The sequence below is a fragment of the Lonchura striata genome, chromosome 23, assembly GCF_046129695.1.
Source record: "Lonchura striata isolate bLonStr1 chromosome 23, bLonStr1.mat, whole genome shotgun sequence".
Lineage (NCBI taxonomy): Eukaryota > Metazoa > Chordata > Aves > Passeriformes > Estrildidae > Lonchura > Lonchura striata.
The window spans coordinates 4,426,891-4,441,705 of NC_134625.1; the positions used below are offsets into that span (position 1 = coordinate 4,426,891).

Consider the following 14,815-nt stretch of genomic DNA (forward strand, 5'->3'; position numbering starts at 1 on the left):
TTTCTGATTCTAGACAGAACTCAGGGATTCCTTCCTGCAGAAGAATGTCTCTCTGCAGTACATGGAGCTGCACTAGACCCCAAACTAAACAAAGAAGATGTACCTGTTTCTTTCTCAAGAGATAAATTGCAGATTTTCCTGCTATTAAAACCCAAGTAGCTGCAGTTGATTCAAAAACGCTTCATTTATTGAAAAAATAAGCAAAAATAACAGTATGTCGGGGAAGGGACATGTGGCTGCAGATCTTGTGGGGGCACATTCGTGGTGCTGTGCTTGAGCAGGTGAATGTGAGAGTTGTGCTGGTGGAGGAGGAGGCGTCAGCGGGCTGGGTGGGAGCTGTGCTGCTTTAATGTGGCTTTTCCTCTTCCAGGCTCAAGACAAAATCAAATTCCTCTGTGGTAAGGAAGGAAAAACCACAAGTGAAACTTCCAGCGTGTCTGACGGAGGGAATCAAGAGCCCTGGGAGGTTCTCACCTTGTGTCAGGGGTTGGATGGACAGACGTTGCCTGGTGAAGAGCATCATGTCCTTGAGGGGCCCCCCATCTGCTTTGTGTGCCAGGTGGTGAGCCTTGATCTCAGAGAGGGGGATGAAGCGCTTGGTCATCCTCACAAACTGCACATCCACCTGGGAACAGAGGGGCAGCACAGCAGCAGGTTGGACAGGGACACAGCCTCCAGCTAGCCACTAAAATCTTTGAGGGATGAAGGTTTATAGCCTAAGGAAGTGACTGATGTGCCCTAACAGCTTGGAAGCTTTGCCTTGCTGAAGGCTAAAAGAGCTTCCCAGTGTTTGTGGCAGGTGATTTGTTAGCACTGTGCACAGACAATGCAAAATTCGGATGTGGGATGTAGCCAGCCCATGAACACTCCCCTACAATTTAATGTGCCTCAGAACTACTGCTTTGTTTGCTATGCACTGACAGTGGTTCTCAGCTCACTTTCCTAACTCAGGGTTCTGCCATGCGTGGAGAACAGCTCTACAGCCAAGATTTGAAAATTTAGGGAGATACATTTTGGCAGCCTCCTGGAAGGAACTGGGGAAAAAGCAGAGAAAACAGGATTGAATTTTCTCTTGAGAGAGAAAAAGGCAGCTAGGCCAGGACAGAAGCTTGAGATTTTCAATATCATGCAAACAGCCTTCTCCCTTCCCTTGGCTTGCACACAGAGTGTGAACAGCTGTATTTAATAGAATACATTACCATGGACCATTTGGGGTTCTCTTTTCTGCTGGTGGAGTCATAATGAGGATCCTTCTGGTCAAACTGTGTGTGATCAGGGTACGCCTCCTTTACGATCTGGAGCAGAAGGGAAGAAGAAAGTTTCCATCAGTTCCAAACACCTGTCAGCAAAGGGCATGAATAATCCTGGTGAAAAATCAGCCTTGCTTTCCCTAAACTCCATTCTAAATAGTTTCCTTTACATTTCTTGGGTGGAAGAAGTGCAGAACAGCGAGTGCAGCATCACCTGCTGGATGTCAGTGTGGGAAGAAATGCAGCAGAGGAAAACTGGGTAGCTGATGATGATCTCTGTGATGAGTTCTCCTCTTAAAGAAAAAGCTCTTCTGTGCCCTGGTTTCATTCTACTGCCTTGTGGGCTCTGCTGACTAGAATGTAGTGAGTCAGACTGGAATCAGAGTGTGGAACAACACTTGGCTTGGCTGGGAGTGCCCCGAAATGTCAGCAGGAAAAGAGCAGAGTGTGGTTCCATCCTCTGGGGACACTTGGCTGAGTCAGCCCTGCAGTGTTGAGCTGAGGTGTCCTGGTCATTCCCTGCTCTCCCTGGATAACTCCTGCACTCTTTGGTGCTGAGACACAAGCAGTGAGCTGTTTGATAACCCATTATCACCTCTCCCCTCTCCCCAAAACACACTCACCTTGACAAGGGCCACAATGCCAGGCTCTTTGCAGTTACTGTGGTAGAAGAAGGCCTGCTGCCCAAGTTTCATGGATCTCAGGAAATTCCTTGCCTGTCAGGAGTAAACAAGAGACTTTCAGCTCTTTCCATCAAGCTCTCAGGGCTTCATTAGAAGCAGCCAAGAATAGGAAGCAACAAGAGGAGAGGTAGATGTGCTTCAGAATTACTCAGATAATGTTTCCTGCAGTTGTCATAGAGATGTTTTTGTGTTGGAATGAAATTAAGTAAAAACAAGGCTAAAGAGCAAGATCCTGTTGGTCAGAAAGTGTGTGGGAATTCAAGAGCTCAGCCACCCTTGCCCAGGAGAGTTGTCAGCAAACAACTCAGAGCAGATCATGTGTAGGGGGATAGGGAATCCTGTATAGTACAGGGATCATACACAGCAGGGGAACACACAGAATTCCTTTGGAACAGAAAGCTGTACACTGGCAGAGGATTTGGGTAAGTACAGACTTGCTGTAAGGTATCAAAGGTTGGTCTAAGTGAAAGGAAAACTGGATGATTTGACAGAATATTCCCCAGCCTGAATCTCCCTCTGACCTAGAGGCCACTAAGCAAGAGCTGAATTCAGATCCCTGCCAAAATGCACCTGCATGAACAGGCAGAGTGCCCCAGGAGGAAATGCTTCAGGGACAGGAACAAGCTGTGGCAGAGCCACCTTCTTCTGCTGCTGTTTCAGTGCCCCCATGTGCTTCCTACCTGGTAGTTTCTTACTCCATCCCAGCAGGTTGTCTGATTAGGCTGAGCTTTCAAGTCGTCAACACTGAACTGCCAAATGAAATGAAAATAAACATTCATTCAGGAGGTTTCTGATCTTTCACAGTGTCATTGTCTGCACTGAGCCTAAGCATTTGCTGCTAGCAGCTCCTTCAATTATAGCACAAACGTGACACAATTTTTATCTCCCACAGGGCCTACAGAAAAACCTTTACAAGGCAGCAGTGTAAAGGCAGAGTCTGAAACAGATGCTGCTCCTGTGACCAACAGCCAAGCAACCCGAGGGGCTGATTTCCTCTTGTATTACATGTATAAAACACCAAGGTTGTCACCTTGGACAAGAACATTTTGTTTTTCTATTTCCAGGAGGACAAATGGGTTTTGAGAAGAAAAAAACAATCTGAGTTGCTTGATGCTGTCCCTCAGCATCTGGGCACTGAAGCTGGGCAGGAGTGACCCTGCTGCTGTCCTCTGCTGAGTGAGGGGTGTCAGTGCTCACCTTCACATCCACCCCCTTCTCCAGCCTGCTCTCAGGTTCTGATTTCAGCAGCCAGTGACAGTATGTGATCTTGCTTTCCTCCCCAGACTCAGATTCTTTTTTCTTCCAGTTCTTCCATCCTGACTTGGAGCTCCCAGCTGGAGGTTTTGCAGACTTCTCTTCTTCCTCCTTATCTGAAGTCTCCTCCTCGGTTTTGGCTATTTTAGCATCAGGCTCTTTTTTATCTTAAAAGACATCGAGATAAAACACATTGTGTTTCAAAAAATATTTTTAGTTGTCCAAGCTGGTTTCACACATTTGACTGCAGCAGGAGTTTGGGGCACCCCAGGTGCTCAGGGTAAGGTAGCAGCATTATGCACCAGTGGTTTTGAGTATTTCTAATTTGCATCTGTAATAAGGATATTTTTCTGTGTGCAAAAATGTAGTTTAATACTCCCAGTTAGTAATAAAAAGACCTCAGGATAGACAATGTTTGCCCACATTAAGTGTAGTTGAATTTTTTTAACTAATTGCTGAGAAATCAGCTGCAGGCAGTGAAGTAGACTTGGGTGAATCTGATGAGTAAGAGGAACATTCACCAAGTAAATCAAACTATTTCAATTCCTGCAGGAGATGGAAATCTTAGCTTAACCTCCACTGAGATACCTGTTCAGAAGGGATCCTTTTTTTCTTCAGGACACAGACCAAAAAACCCCAATTATTAAGAAGTGATTAAGGGATAAAAGGGTGGTTATTTGCTAGAGTGGATCAAGCAGATGAGTGGCACAGACGTGCAGGTTTTTCATCTTGTACTTTAAGCACCACATCATGCTGCCTCCAGTGCACTGTTCTTGCTTTTTGTTTTTGCAGCTGGTACCACATCAGCTTCCTGGCACTGCACTGGGTGTACTCTGACTGACCAACTCTGCTGTGCAGGACCTGAAAGCTCCGCAAAAACGGGTCTGAATCCCATTTCCTAACCCCGTTGTGCTGGGAATACATCACTGTCCTTATCACACACCCAGCAGGCTGGTCTCAGTCTCGCTTGGGTGCTCAGCCCATTTGGCACAGGAAATGCTGTCTGTAAGACACTGCCTGTGACAGACAGACGGTTAATACGGCTGTCTGTAGTTTCACTATAGCCTGGAACCTCAAATGAGAGCCGCTAAATCAGCCAGGATGTCAGCACAGACCTGCCACTGCTCCTTTGTCTCTCTTTCTGCTCGGCCAAGGCATCTCTGGTCTCTCTGAATTATCTTCACTGCGAAGCACCTGATGGACGAGAGAAGGAGGAGGAATTACTGCTGCTTCAGGCGGCCGAAAAAACTCGAGCTGCAAGCGCTGTGGGGCGAGTGCAGAGCAAATCAATCTTTCCTTGAGCTCAGCCACTTCCTCCATCAGTGTGAGCGCTGGCAGGGCTTGGGGACCGCACCCTGGAGCCCTGACGGACACCAGCAGCAGGGCTGGACCGCAGCTGCCCGGGGCAGTCCCGGAGGTGCTGGGCAGAGGCGCTTCGGCCGTGCTGCTGCCCAGGCAGGGCTGAGCCCAGCCCCGCCCGGGTGCCCGGCTCTGCCCGCGCCCGCCCGCGCCCCGCGGAGCGGCTCCTTCCCCGCACATCGCGAACGCCCCGGGGCGCTGGCCGCAGGAGCCGGCCCGGGGGGGCTCGCTGTTTGTCCCCAAGGTCCCAGCCAGCCCTCCGGACCCTGCTGCTCCGCGGACAGCCCTCCACGCCCTGCCCGCTCTGTCAGCAGCTCTCCCAGCCGGCCGCCTCCAGCCAGGCCGGCTGGCATCAACTTTTCCGCCTTCTGTGCCAAGCTTTCCCCCTCCTCCCTCCCTCCCTGCCAGCCCTCCCAGCTCCCGCTCACCAGCCCGGGCCGCTGCCGCCTGTGCTGCTCGGGGCGATGGGGATGCTCGCGGTGCCGGGCGGGGAGGAGGAGGAGGAGGAGGAGGAAGCCGCGCTCGGAAGCGCTGCCCGCTATGCAAAGGCCGGGGCCGGGCCGGCTCCCCGGCTCCCTCCCCTGCCGGGCGGGCGGTGCCGGGGCAGGACTACAGCTCCCAGGCTGCCCCGCCGGGCGCCGGGGAGCGGAGCGGCCGCGCACGGCCGCGGCCATGGCGTGGCGAGCGGCCCCGCGGGCGGCGGCGCGGCTGCTGCTGGGGCGCCGGGGCATCGCGTCCTGCATCGACCGTAAGGAGCGGCCGGGACCCCCGGGCCCGGGGGAGGCGGGCTGGGGGAGATGGACGGCGGCTCGGTGGCCCCGGACCTCCTGTCCCCGCCCGGAGGGATGTCCCCAGCTGGCCGTGTCACTGCCCCATGTGTCACCGCTCTCCGTGTCCCTCCTCTCCTGTGTCACCGCTCCCGTGTCCCTCCTCCCGTGTCACCGCTCCCCGTGTCCCTCCTCTCCTGTGTCACCGCTCCCCGTGTCTCTCCTCCCGTGTCCCTCCTCTCCTGTGTCACCGCTCCCCGTGTCTCTCCTCCCGTGTCCCTCCTCTCCTGTGTCACTGCTCCCCGTGTCCCTCCTCCCCGTGTCCCTGCTCCCCTGTGTCACTGCTCCCCGTGTCCCTCCTCCCGTGTCCCTCCTCTCCTGTGTCACCGCTCCCCTGTGTCACTGCTCCCCGTGTCCCTCCTCCCCGTGTCCCTGCTCCCCTGTGTCACTGCTCCCCGTGTCCCTGCTCCCCCGTGTCACCGCTCCCCGTGTCCCGCTCCCGGTCAGGGCGGTGCGGGTGCGGACACCCCGCAGCGGGTGCCTGGCAGTGGGACAGAGCCCGCAAGGAACGGTCCTTCCCTCTCCCTGTCCCTCCTTTTACCTCTTTAGACCGCACTCATCAGTGGGATAGAACACATAAGGAACGGTCCTTCCCTCTCCCTGTCCCTCCTTTTACCTTGTTACAGCATGCTCAGCAGTGGGATAGAACTCCTAAGGAAGGTCCTTCCCTCTCCCTGTCCCTCCTTATACCTCTTTAGACCACACTCATCAGTGGAATAGAACCCCTAAGGAAGGTCCTTCCCTCTCCCTGTCCTTCCTTTTACCTTGTTAGACTGCACTCATCAGTGGGATAGAACCCACAAGGAAGGTCCGTCCTTCCCTCTCCCTGTCCCTCCCTTACCTTTGTTAGGTTTTCGCGGTTTTTCAGGTTTGATAGTGAATCAAAGAATATCTGTCAAAGAAAGGGGATTATAAAAAAAAAGGAAAGCAGCTTTTTGTATAGGCAGACTGACAGGGCAAGGGGGAATGGATTTAAACTAAAAGAGGAGAGATTCGGGTTAGACATTAGGAAGAAATTCTTCTGGCAGAATTCCAGCTGGCACAGGTTACCCCGAAGTTGTGGATGCCCCATCCCTGGCAGTGCTGAAGGCCAGGTTGGACAGGGCTGGTCTTGCAGAAGGTGTCAGGTATTGTAACAAGATGGTCTTTAGGTCCCTTCCAATCCAACCATTCTGGTTCCAGAACACTTTGCAGATAGATGAATTGCTTTGCTGTCTTAATGTAACAACATTTGAAATTGAGGCAGCAGCATAGCTGTGAATTTCAGGAGAGGAACAAAACAATGTTGGATCTATGTGTTGGCGAAGCAGGAGGTTTCAAATGCAGAACCTAACTTAAGATTTAGATGCTGTTTCCGAAGGGCTGCTTTATTCTTTATTTCTCCCAAGTCTCCTTTCTTTGAAATCCCAGCACTGCTCCCTCAGATTTCTTTAGCACCGACTCAGTGAGATGGAGTGACTGTGCTCCCCTGTCCTGGCTTTCTAATGTAGTTAGCATGGAGCAGACAGAGACATGTGGGATCTTGGATTTCTTTTGTCCAAAGAAAGCCCCTCCCAAAGCCCCTTGCTCTCAGCACAGTTCATTAGATTCCTGAGGAACAGAGAAATGGTCTCTGCAGCAGAGACCCCAAACTGTTTGTGTGAGTTAAGGGGCACCTTGAAATTGTTTGGGGTATAAATGAGGTGGTTGTGCTGCTTTCCCTCAACAGACACATGTTCTCATCTATTCCTGCTTTTCTAGCATCCATTGGACTCACTGAGGATCAGAAGGAATTCCAAAAAGTTGCCTTTGATTTTGCTGCCAAGGAGATGGCTCCTTACATGGCCGAGTGGGATGAGAAGGTAGGATAGCCTCACAAGGGTTGTACTGCTCCCTTTTTCCTCCCTGAGGACGTTGTGACCCACAGGTCTCACTGAGGGGTTCCTGCAACATCTCTGGAGGTTGTCATTGAAGCTGCTGCTGTAGCTGGGGAAGGGGAAATCATCAGAAATACCTTGAAGTTTTCCCAGCCAGGTTATTCAATCACCTGGATCTTGGATTCACTGCAGAAGATGGAATGTGTCTGTGTTGGTACCAGCTTTTCTTTGACCACCCAGCTGACTTAAACTCTGCAGGATGGTGGGATTCAAATTGGTAGCCCAGGGCTACCCAAAGGGACTGAACTAACCCTGAATATTCATTGGGATATCTCTCCTGCCCCAATAGGAAATATTCCCTGTGGAAACGATGAGGAAGGCAGCCCAGCTAGGATTTGGTGGGATCTATGTGAAACCAGATGTTGGTGGCTCTGGATTGTCACGGCTTGACACCTCCATAATCTTTGAAGCTCTGTCAACAGGATGTACCAGCACCACTGCTTACATGAGCATCCACAAGTGAGTGTGCCTGTGCAGGGGTGGGTGCTGTCAGCCTGGCTGCTCTGTGGGCTCTAAATCCAGCTGGAGGCAGCTCCCTCGCTGCTGCTCATTATTTATATATTTAAATGGTGACCTCGAGTACACACATCCCCCTGAGGATCCCTGGATAGCAGTAAACAAATAGGCCACAAAGTACTGAGATGCCATCAAGAAGTAATTTTAGCTTTGTGGCACGCAAGATGGGATTAAGTTCTGGATTTTGTTCTCTGCTCTGCCACTTAAGCTGCCTATAGATAGTAACCTGCCTGGAAAAAGCCTTTGTGCCTTGGCCATGCTGTGACAGAGCCCAGAGGCACCACCTGACCCCAGGGCTGTCCTGATTGTACAGACATGTCCAGTGATGGGTCACTTGGCACTGAGAGCTGCAGTGATGCTGCCTCTTTCTTCAGGTGCTCTTTTCTGGAGAGGGAGCAGGGCTGGGCATGGAGGAGAGATTGAGGCTCTTAAGCAGGAGCCTGCTGTTCCACAGTGTTGGAATCTGAGGTATTGATGATTCCCAAATTGTAGAAAGTCTCTGTCTGTCAGCCCCAAGCCAAAGCAGAAGCCATAATTGGTCTGTGCTGGTTTCCAGGTTGTTTATTCTGTTTATCTCTCACATGTTCTGCTGCCCTGCCCAGCTCTGTCCTGCAGGGCAGCATGTGGGGCTCTGCCCTCAGTGGGATGTGACAAACATTAAATACCAGAAACTCCCTGGGCTGCATTTACAAGAACGTGCCAATATCTGTCACCTACGTTGGACAGTGTGTCCCCAGCCTGAACCAACAGAAAAATGCCAACACCACAGTGAGACATGGAGGGCATGAAGAAGGAGAAAAAGGACAAGACACACCCAATTTCCTCCATCTTGTCCCCTTTGGACCCTTTATCTAGAATCCTAAAATTTTACTTTTGCACCCGTGCCACACTTAATTATTACTGATACCAAACACTGAGAGCTGGTAATTGATCCTGTAAGATTGAAAACTCTTTTCCATGGGCAGAGATCACAGCCAGTGTCTCTGGGGGCTCTGTCCAGGGGGTTCCTGACCCCCTGCCAGGGTCCCAGGGCAGCCAGAGCAGCCAGAGGGAAGCCCTGGATTCCCACACCACAGGGCAGTGGGTCTGTGGAGAATGGAAGGTGTAACAATACATTTTCAGGCCTCAGGGCTTGTGGCTCAGCTCTGTGGAGCTTTCCTGTGTTCAGCCAGGGGTGTTCCTGTACAGCCTGTGTTCAATCCTGAATGCTGCTCCTTCTCCCCCACCCCAGCATGTGTGTTTGGATGATCGACACCTTTGGCAATGAGGAGCAGCGCCGCAGGTTCTGCCCATCGCTCTGCAGCATGGAAAAGTTTGCCTCTTACTGCCTGACTGAGCCAGGTGAGCATCATCAGCCAGGACATCTTCTCCTCTCTCTGTAACTGCACCATGGACATTGCAAAGGTCTGGAGGTGAAACGTTTCTTTCCATATTTGTGAAGCTGGGGGGAGGCAGATGATGATTGCTGAGATACTCTTGGTACAAACTCAGGGTATGATCACAGGGAGAATTTTTAGGCTCTGGACCTTCTGCTTCATTAGCTGCTTCCTTGCTTCTCACACAGGCAGTGGCAGTGATGCAGCTTCCCTGCTGACCTCAGCTCAGAGGAAGGGGGATACCTACATCCTGAATGGCTCCAAGGTACCTCTTTGCTCCTGCTAAAGTGGCCTGGGTCTCACTGTCCGTCCCATTCCTGCTGTCTCCTCACCTCTGTGCATTCTCCCAAGGCAAGACGTGCTCTGCAGAGCTTTCACCAGCTGGCTCCCTAAAGGCCTCTGGCTGTGGGGTCTTTGCCTCTCCATTTCTGTACCCTGCCAGCTTCTGCTGTGGGCTCAGGGTTAGTTTGCAAATCCCCCCAAAGCCTCACTTTTCTCATTGTGCCCTCCTGCAGGCCTTCATCAGCGGGGGAGGTGACACCGACGTGTACGTGGTCATGTGTCGCACAGGGGGCCCGGGCCCCAAGGGCATCTCCTGCCTCGTGCTGGAGAAGGGAATGCCAGGGCTCAGCTTTGGCAAGAAGGAGAAGAAGGTAAGAGGCTTGGTTTGTGCTTCCTGTGTGCTTGAGGGAAGTGCAGGGCAGAGATCACAGAACCACAGAATCATCAAGATTGGCAAGACCTCCAAGACCATTGAGTGCAACCTGTGACTGATCCTCACTTGTCAGCCACAGCTCTGAGTGCCACATCCAGGCACTCCTTAAACACCTGCAGGGGTAGTGACTCAAATTACCTCCTTGGACAGCCCATTCCAATGCCTCACAGCCTTTTCAATGGAGAAATTCTTCCTGATGTCTAATCCAAGCCTCCCCTGCACAGCTTGAGGCTGTGTCCTGTGGTCCCAATGAGCTTGTCCGTGCAAAGTGTTAGAGACCTCTTCATGGATGGGATTGGAGTCCCATCCATTGAGTCCCAAACCATTGGCATGGTTTTACCAAGTGGTGAAGTTTGCCAATACCCATCCCTTTGGTAAATGAAGGATTTTAGTCTCAGGAACATCAAGATCACTGGATTTGTGCCTCTTCTCAAAAACACCCATTCCACTTTCCACACTGAGGCCAAACCATGCAGAGCACGGGTGCTTTGTGCCAGCTTGGCAGTGAGACTGAGGGCCTGGGAGCAGGCTGGTGGTTCTGTGCTGGAGCTGTGCTGCTCCTCAGGCAGTCTGGAAGGAGCTCTGTTTTTTCCCAGGTAGGCTGGAATTCCCAGCCAACTCGAGCAGTGATCTTTGAGGACTGCGTTGTTCCTGTGGACAACCGGCTGGGAGCCGAGGGGCAGGGATTCAGCATCGCCATGCAGGGCCTCAATGGAGGCAGGATAAACATCGGTGAGAAAGCCAAAGAGCCAAGGGAGGAGGGCACCATCTTCTTCTTGTCTGTCTGACCTTAACTCCATGTCCTTGGCTTCCCCCACCAGCTTCTTGTTCGTTAGGAGCTGCTCACGCCTCAGTTCTGCTGGCTCAGGAGCACCTCAGTGTCCGCAAACAATTCGGGGAGCCCCTCGCCAACAACCAGGTGAGCCTGGGGGTGGCCTGAGAATGAGGGATGCCCTTCACTCCCAGGAATTCAGGAAGTCAGGAACGCTTTCCTGAGCGAGGGAGGCCTGAGCCCTGCCTGGCGGTGGCGGGGCTGAGCGCAGGAGGTGCTGAGGGAGCTTTGCTGTCCCTGGCAGTACCTGCAGTTCGGGCTGGCGGAGATGGCCACGCGGCTGCTGGCGGCGCGGCTCATGGTGCGCAACGCGGCGCGGGCGCTGCAGGAGGGCCGCCGGGACGCGGCCGTGCTCTGCTCCATGGCCAAGCTCTTTGCCACCGACGAGTGCTTCGGGGTAAGTCCCTCAAACGCCTCGTGGGATGCTCGTGACAAGCGTGGAAATGCCCCCGTTTAATGCCCGGAGTGTCAGGGAGAAGTTTGTTCTTTTCCCTGAAAAAGCTTAATTTTTTTTTTTTTTAAATCTTAAAATTAATATGATTTAATTTTAAATTATTTTTATTAAGTTATTATACGGAGGCGCGTTTCCATGGAAACCAGCTCCCTCCAGCCCCTCCCCTGAGTGGCCGCCAGGTGGCGATCGGGCGGTTCGGGTTTGCAAACGGAAAATTCGGCAAAAATCGCCTTATTCCCTAAAAATATCCATCCCTGGGGATCTCTGTACCCATCCCTGGGTATCTCTACCCATCCCTGAGTATCTATACTCATCCCTGGGGATTTCTGTACCCATCCCTGGGTATCTGTACCCATATCTAGGTATCTCTGTACCCACCCCTGGGTATCTCTACCCATCCCTGGATATCTCTGTATCCATCCCTGGGTATCTCTACCCATCTCTGGATATCTTTGTACCCATCCCTGGGTATCTCTACCCATATCTGGGTATCTCTACCCATGTCTGGGTATCTGTACCCATCCCTGGGTATCTGTACCCGTATCTGGGCATCTCTACCCATCCCTGGGGATCTCTGTACCCATCCCTGGGGATCTGTCCCAATCCCTGGGTATTTCTGTGCATTGCTGTTCACATAAACACACCCTTCGTGTAAAACAGGGAACATGATAGCACCGAGGGCAGCACTGATGGGACCTGACAGTCACACCATGTTTTTAAGAAATGTGATAAGGTGAACAGGAAAAAAAGTGAGCCCAGGTTCCTGGGTGCTTACCGAGCTTCTGCCAGTGTCGTGTCCTGCACAAGCCACCTCACAGCAGTGTTTTTATACCCTTAGATCTGTAACCAGGCTCTGCAGATGCACGGGGGCTATGGCTACCTGAAGGATTACGCAGTGCAGCAATTTGTGAGAGACATCAGAGTCCACCAGATCCTGGAAGGTAAAAGATGTTCCTATTACAAATGAAGTGGCACTGGGGTTAGGAGAAAAACTCCCCTGAAGGCCCCCACCTTCCCACAGGAGTCTGATTCTTGGGTTTCAGAGCCCTGCTCTGCTCTGAGTGTGGGGTGTGCCATGTGTGAGTGCCCTGGCCAGGAGCTCTGGCTGTGTGGGAGCAGAGGAAGATATTTAGTTGGCTATTTTAAGAGTCTTACAGCAGAGGAAGATATTTAGTTGTCATGTTAGCAATGCCTCTGTCCAGTTTCATCCCATTACTTGTGGCCACGTGATGATTCTCCCTAACAATTCCTCTCCTGTGATTTTGGTCTGTTTGCACTCCTTGACATCGTGTCTCTAGCAGTATCTGGCCTTTTCTAATCTCACTTTAGCCTCCTAAATATTTTGTTTTCCCTGCTTTGAAATCCCCTCACCTACAACCAGGGTGCCTGGTAAGGGACATGCTCTTTCTTACACCGAGTGGGTTTGCAGCCTGGGTGTGGTGTATGTGTTAAATGTACAGCAGAGAGCTGAGATGCTGCTATAAATCCAGTTCTGCTCAATGCCTGGTCCTGCATCCTCCCAACACCCCTTGGGAAAGCAGCACCAGCTTTCCCAAGCAATGTGCTGGCACTTGGCAGTGGGGTTTTGGCCCAACCCCTCCTAAATGCCACTTCAGCTGGTGGGAAGAGCTCCTCTGTACTGTGAACTGCACATCAGGGGAGAGCTCTCTTGGCCTTTTGAGGGGGGAAATAATGCACCTCAACTGTGTTTCCTTTGCATCCCCATCGTGCTGCAGGTACCAACGAGGTCATGAGGATGATTGTGGCCAGGAATCTGCTACAGGGCTGAAGCCAGGAGCCTTAAAATCCCTCCGTCTGTTACAGCTCGGCCTGTTTCCCTCCCCTGCTGGCCAGCTCTCTCCCTGGGAGTGGAGAGGGGGATACCCCACTGGAAACAGCCTTCCTGCCTTAGCCACAGCTGGGTGGCACAGCTGCACGCCGTGCCTGGCAGAGCTGCTGGCACCAGGCTGCCATTGTGCAGCCAGAAATCACAGCTGAATGCAAGCCTCTGTCTCCAAATCCTGCTCCTGGCCTGCTTGCCACACATCCTCCTTGGAAAAAGGAGCACCAGAGCTGCTGCTCACCTCTGCTGAGTCAGGACTGAAATGGCAGCCTCGGGCAGAGGTGTGGCCTGAGCCCATGGGATCACTGAAATCATTGTTTTAAAGGAATTAACTGCTCACAGCACCCCTGGGAACAGATGATCACAGGCTCTAACCAGAGCTTTTAATCCCTGAATGCCTCTTCTTTAGCTAGAATCACTCCCTCTTTTCCCAGCAAACTTTTCTTGATGTCCCATCCACTGCTTGTTCTCTGTATTCTCACCACATCTTGGTGCTTAATCTCAAAGAAGCCTTTGCAGCACAGAAGTGCAACTGAAAAACTAAATTTATGTACAGGAATAATGAATTCTGTGGCCTCCAATCAGTGAGACTGTGAACAATGTAAGGGGAGTAAAAATATTGGTAAATTAAACTGTTTTTTCCTCTCGGGTTTGGAATCAATAAAGCAATGACAGAAATGTTACTGGAGTGAAAATCATGGTAATTTCCTTCTGTGGTATTTCAGGTGTTTAAACAGAAGTAACAGAATTTTTGGAGTAGGTGTTGCAAAATAGTTCTGCTTGAGGGCTTCTTAGGTAATGTCTTTGTTAACCCCTTCAGGTCAGGCAGCTGTTTTTTCTCAGCAGTACTTGGCGGGGGAAGATGACAGAGCATTACCAGCAGAATCACAGAATGGGTTAGGTTGGAAGGGACCTTAAAGCCTTAAACTCATTCCAGCCCCTGCCGTGTGCAGGGACACCCTCCACTTGTTTTATCTCAGTTTCTACTGGTGCTGGCAGGCCCTGAAAATCATTATATATATATACACACACTCCCTCATTTTATTGCACAGTGAATTTGCCCCACAGGGCAGCGAGGGCAGTTTAAAGGATAAACACCCGTGCCTCAAAGAGAAACAGCCACCTGCCCACTGGGGAGACCTGCCTGCCCAGGGATGGATGTCCTGGGGCTGGGAGGGTCTCTGGGCGGTGGAAGGGGCTCTGGCTGGCAGGGAGGGGTCTCCAGCCGGGGTCTCTGCCCAGGGCCCCTGTCTGAAGCCTCTCTGCAGGGTCTCCATGGGGAGTTTCTGGCCAGAGCTCTCTTCTGGGGGCTCTGTCGTGGGTCCTGCCCAGGCTCGCAGTGCAGGTTCTCTTCTGGGGGCTCTGGTGGGCCTGTCTGTGGGACCCTGCCCGGGGGCTCTCTGCTGGGGTTCTCTCCCTGTCCATGGTCTCAGCCTGGGCTCTCTCAGGGGCTCTCTCTCATCTGGACTCTCTCCTGGTGCTCTCTGTCCATGTTATCTGTCCCATCTCTCTATCCATGTTCTCTATCCATGTTCTCTGCCTGTGCTCTCTGTCCATGTTCTCTGTCCCATCTGTCTATCCACATTCCCTGTCCATGCTCTCTATCCCATGTTCCCTATCCATGTTCTCTGTCCACGTTCTCTCTCTACCCATGTTCTCTGTCCTGTATCTCTGTCCCATCTCTCAGTCCATGTTCCCTGTCCATGTTCTCTATCCACGTTCACCTATCCCATGTTCTCTATCCACATTCCCTATCCCATGTTCCCTATCCCATGTTCCCTGTCCATGTT

The 14,815-nt window shown here is 51.9% G+C and overlaps 2 protein-coding genes across 2 annotated transcripts; one reads left to right on the forward strand and one right to left on the reverse strand.

Moving 5' to 3' along the window:
- Positions 1-165: 165 nt before the first annotated feature.
- On the reverse strand, positions 166-5,152 carry THYN1 (thymocyte nuclear protein 1). The gene is made up of 8 exons (XM_021525852.3): positions 4,975-5,152; positions 4,303-4,381; positions 3,131-3,354; positions 2,614-2,682; positions 1,874-1,966; positions 1,200-1,295; positions 475-625; positions 166-393 (listed from the first exon to the last, which is right to left on the reverse strand). The coding sequence occupies exons 2-8, from the start codon at positions 4,343-4,345 to the stop codon at positions 347-349; spliced, it is 723 nt and encodes a 240-aa protein (XP_021381527.1). The 5' UTR covers positions 4,346-4,381; positions 4,975-5,152; the 3' UTR covers positions 166-346.
- Positions 5,153-5,209: 57 nt separating this feature from the next.
- Positions 5,210-13,708, forward strand: ACAD8 (acyl-CoA dehydrogenase family member 8). The gene is made up of 11 exons (XM_021525853.2): positions 5,210-5,294; positions 7,114-7,214; positions 7,579-7,748; positions 9,037-9,146; positions 9,370-9,446; positions 9,697-9,834; positions 10,493-10,628; positions 10,718-10,815; positions 10,973-11,125; positions 12,021-12,123; positions 12,919-13,708. Exons 1-11 carry the CDS (start codon positions 5,219-5,221, stop codon positions 12,969-12,971), a joined length of 1,215 nt encoding a protein of 404 aa, XP_021381528.2. The 5' UTR covers positions 5,210-5,218; the 3' UTR covers positions 12,972-13,708.
- The last annotated feature ends 1,107 nt before the right edge of the window (positions 13,709-14,815 follow it).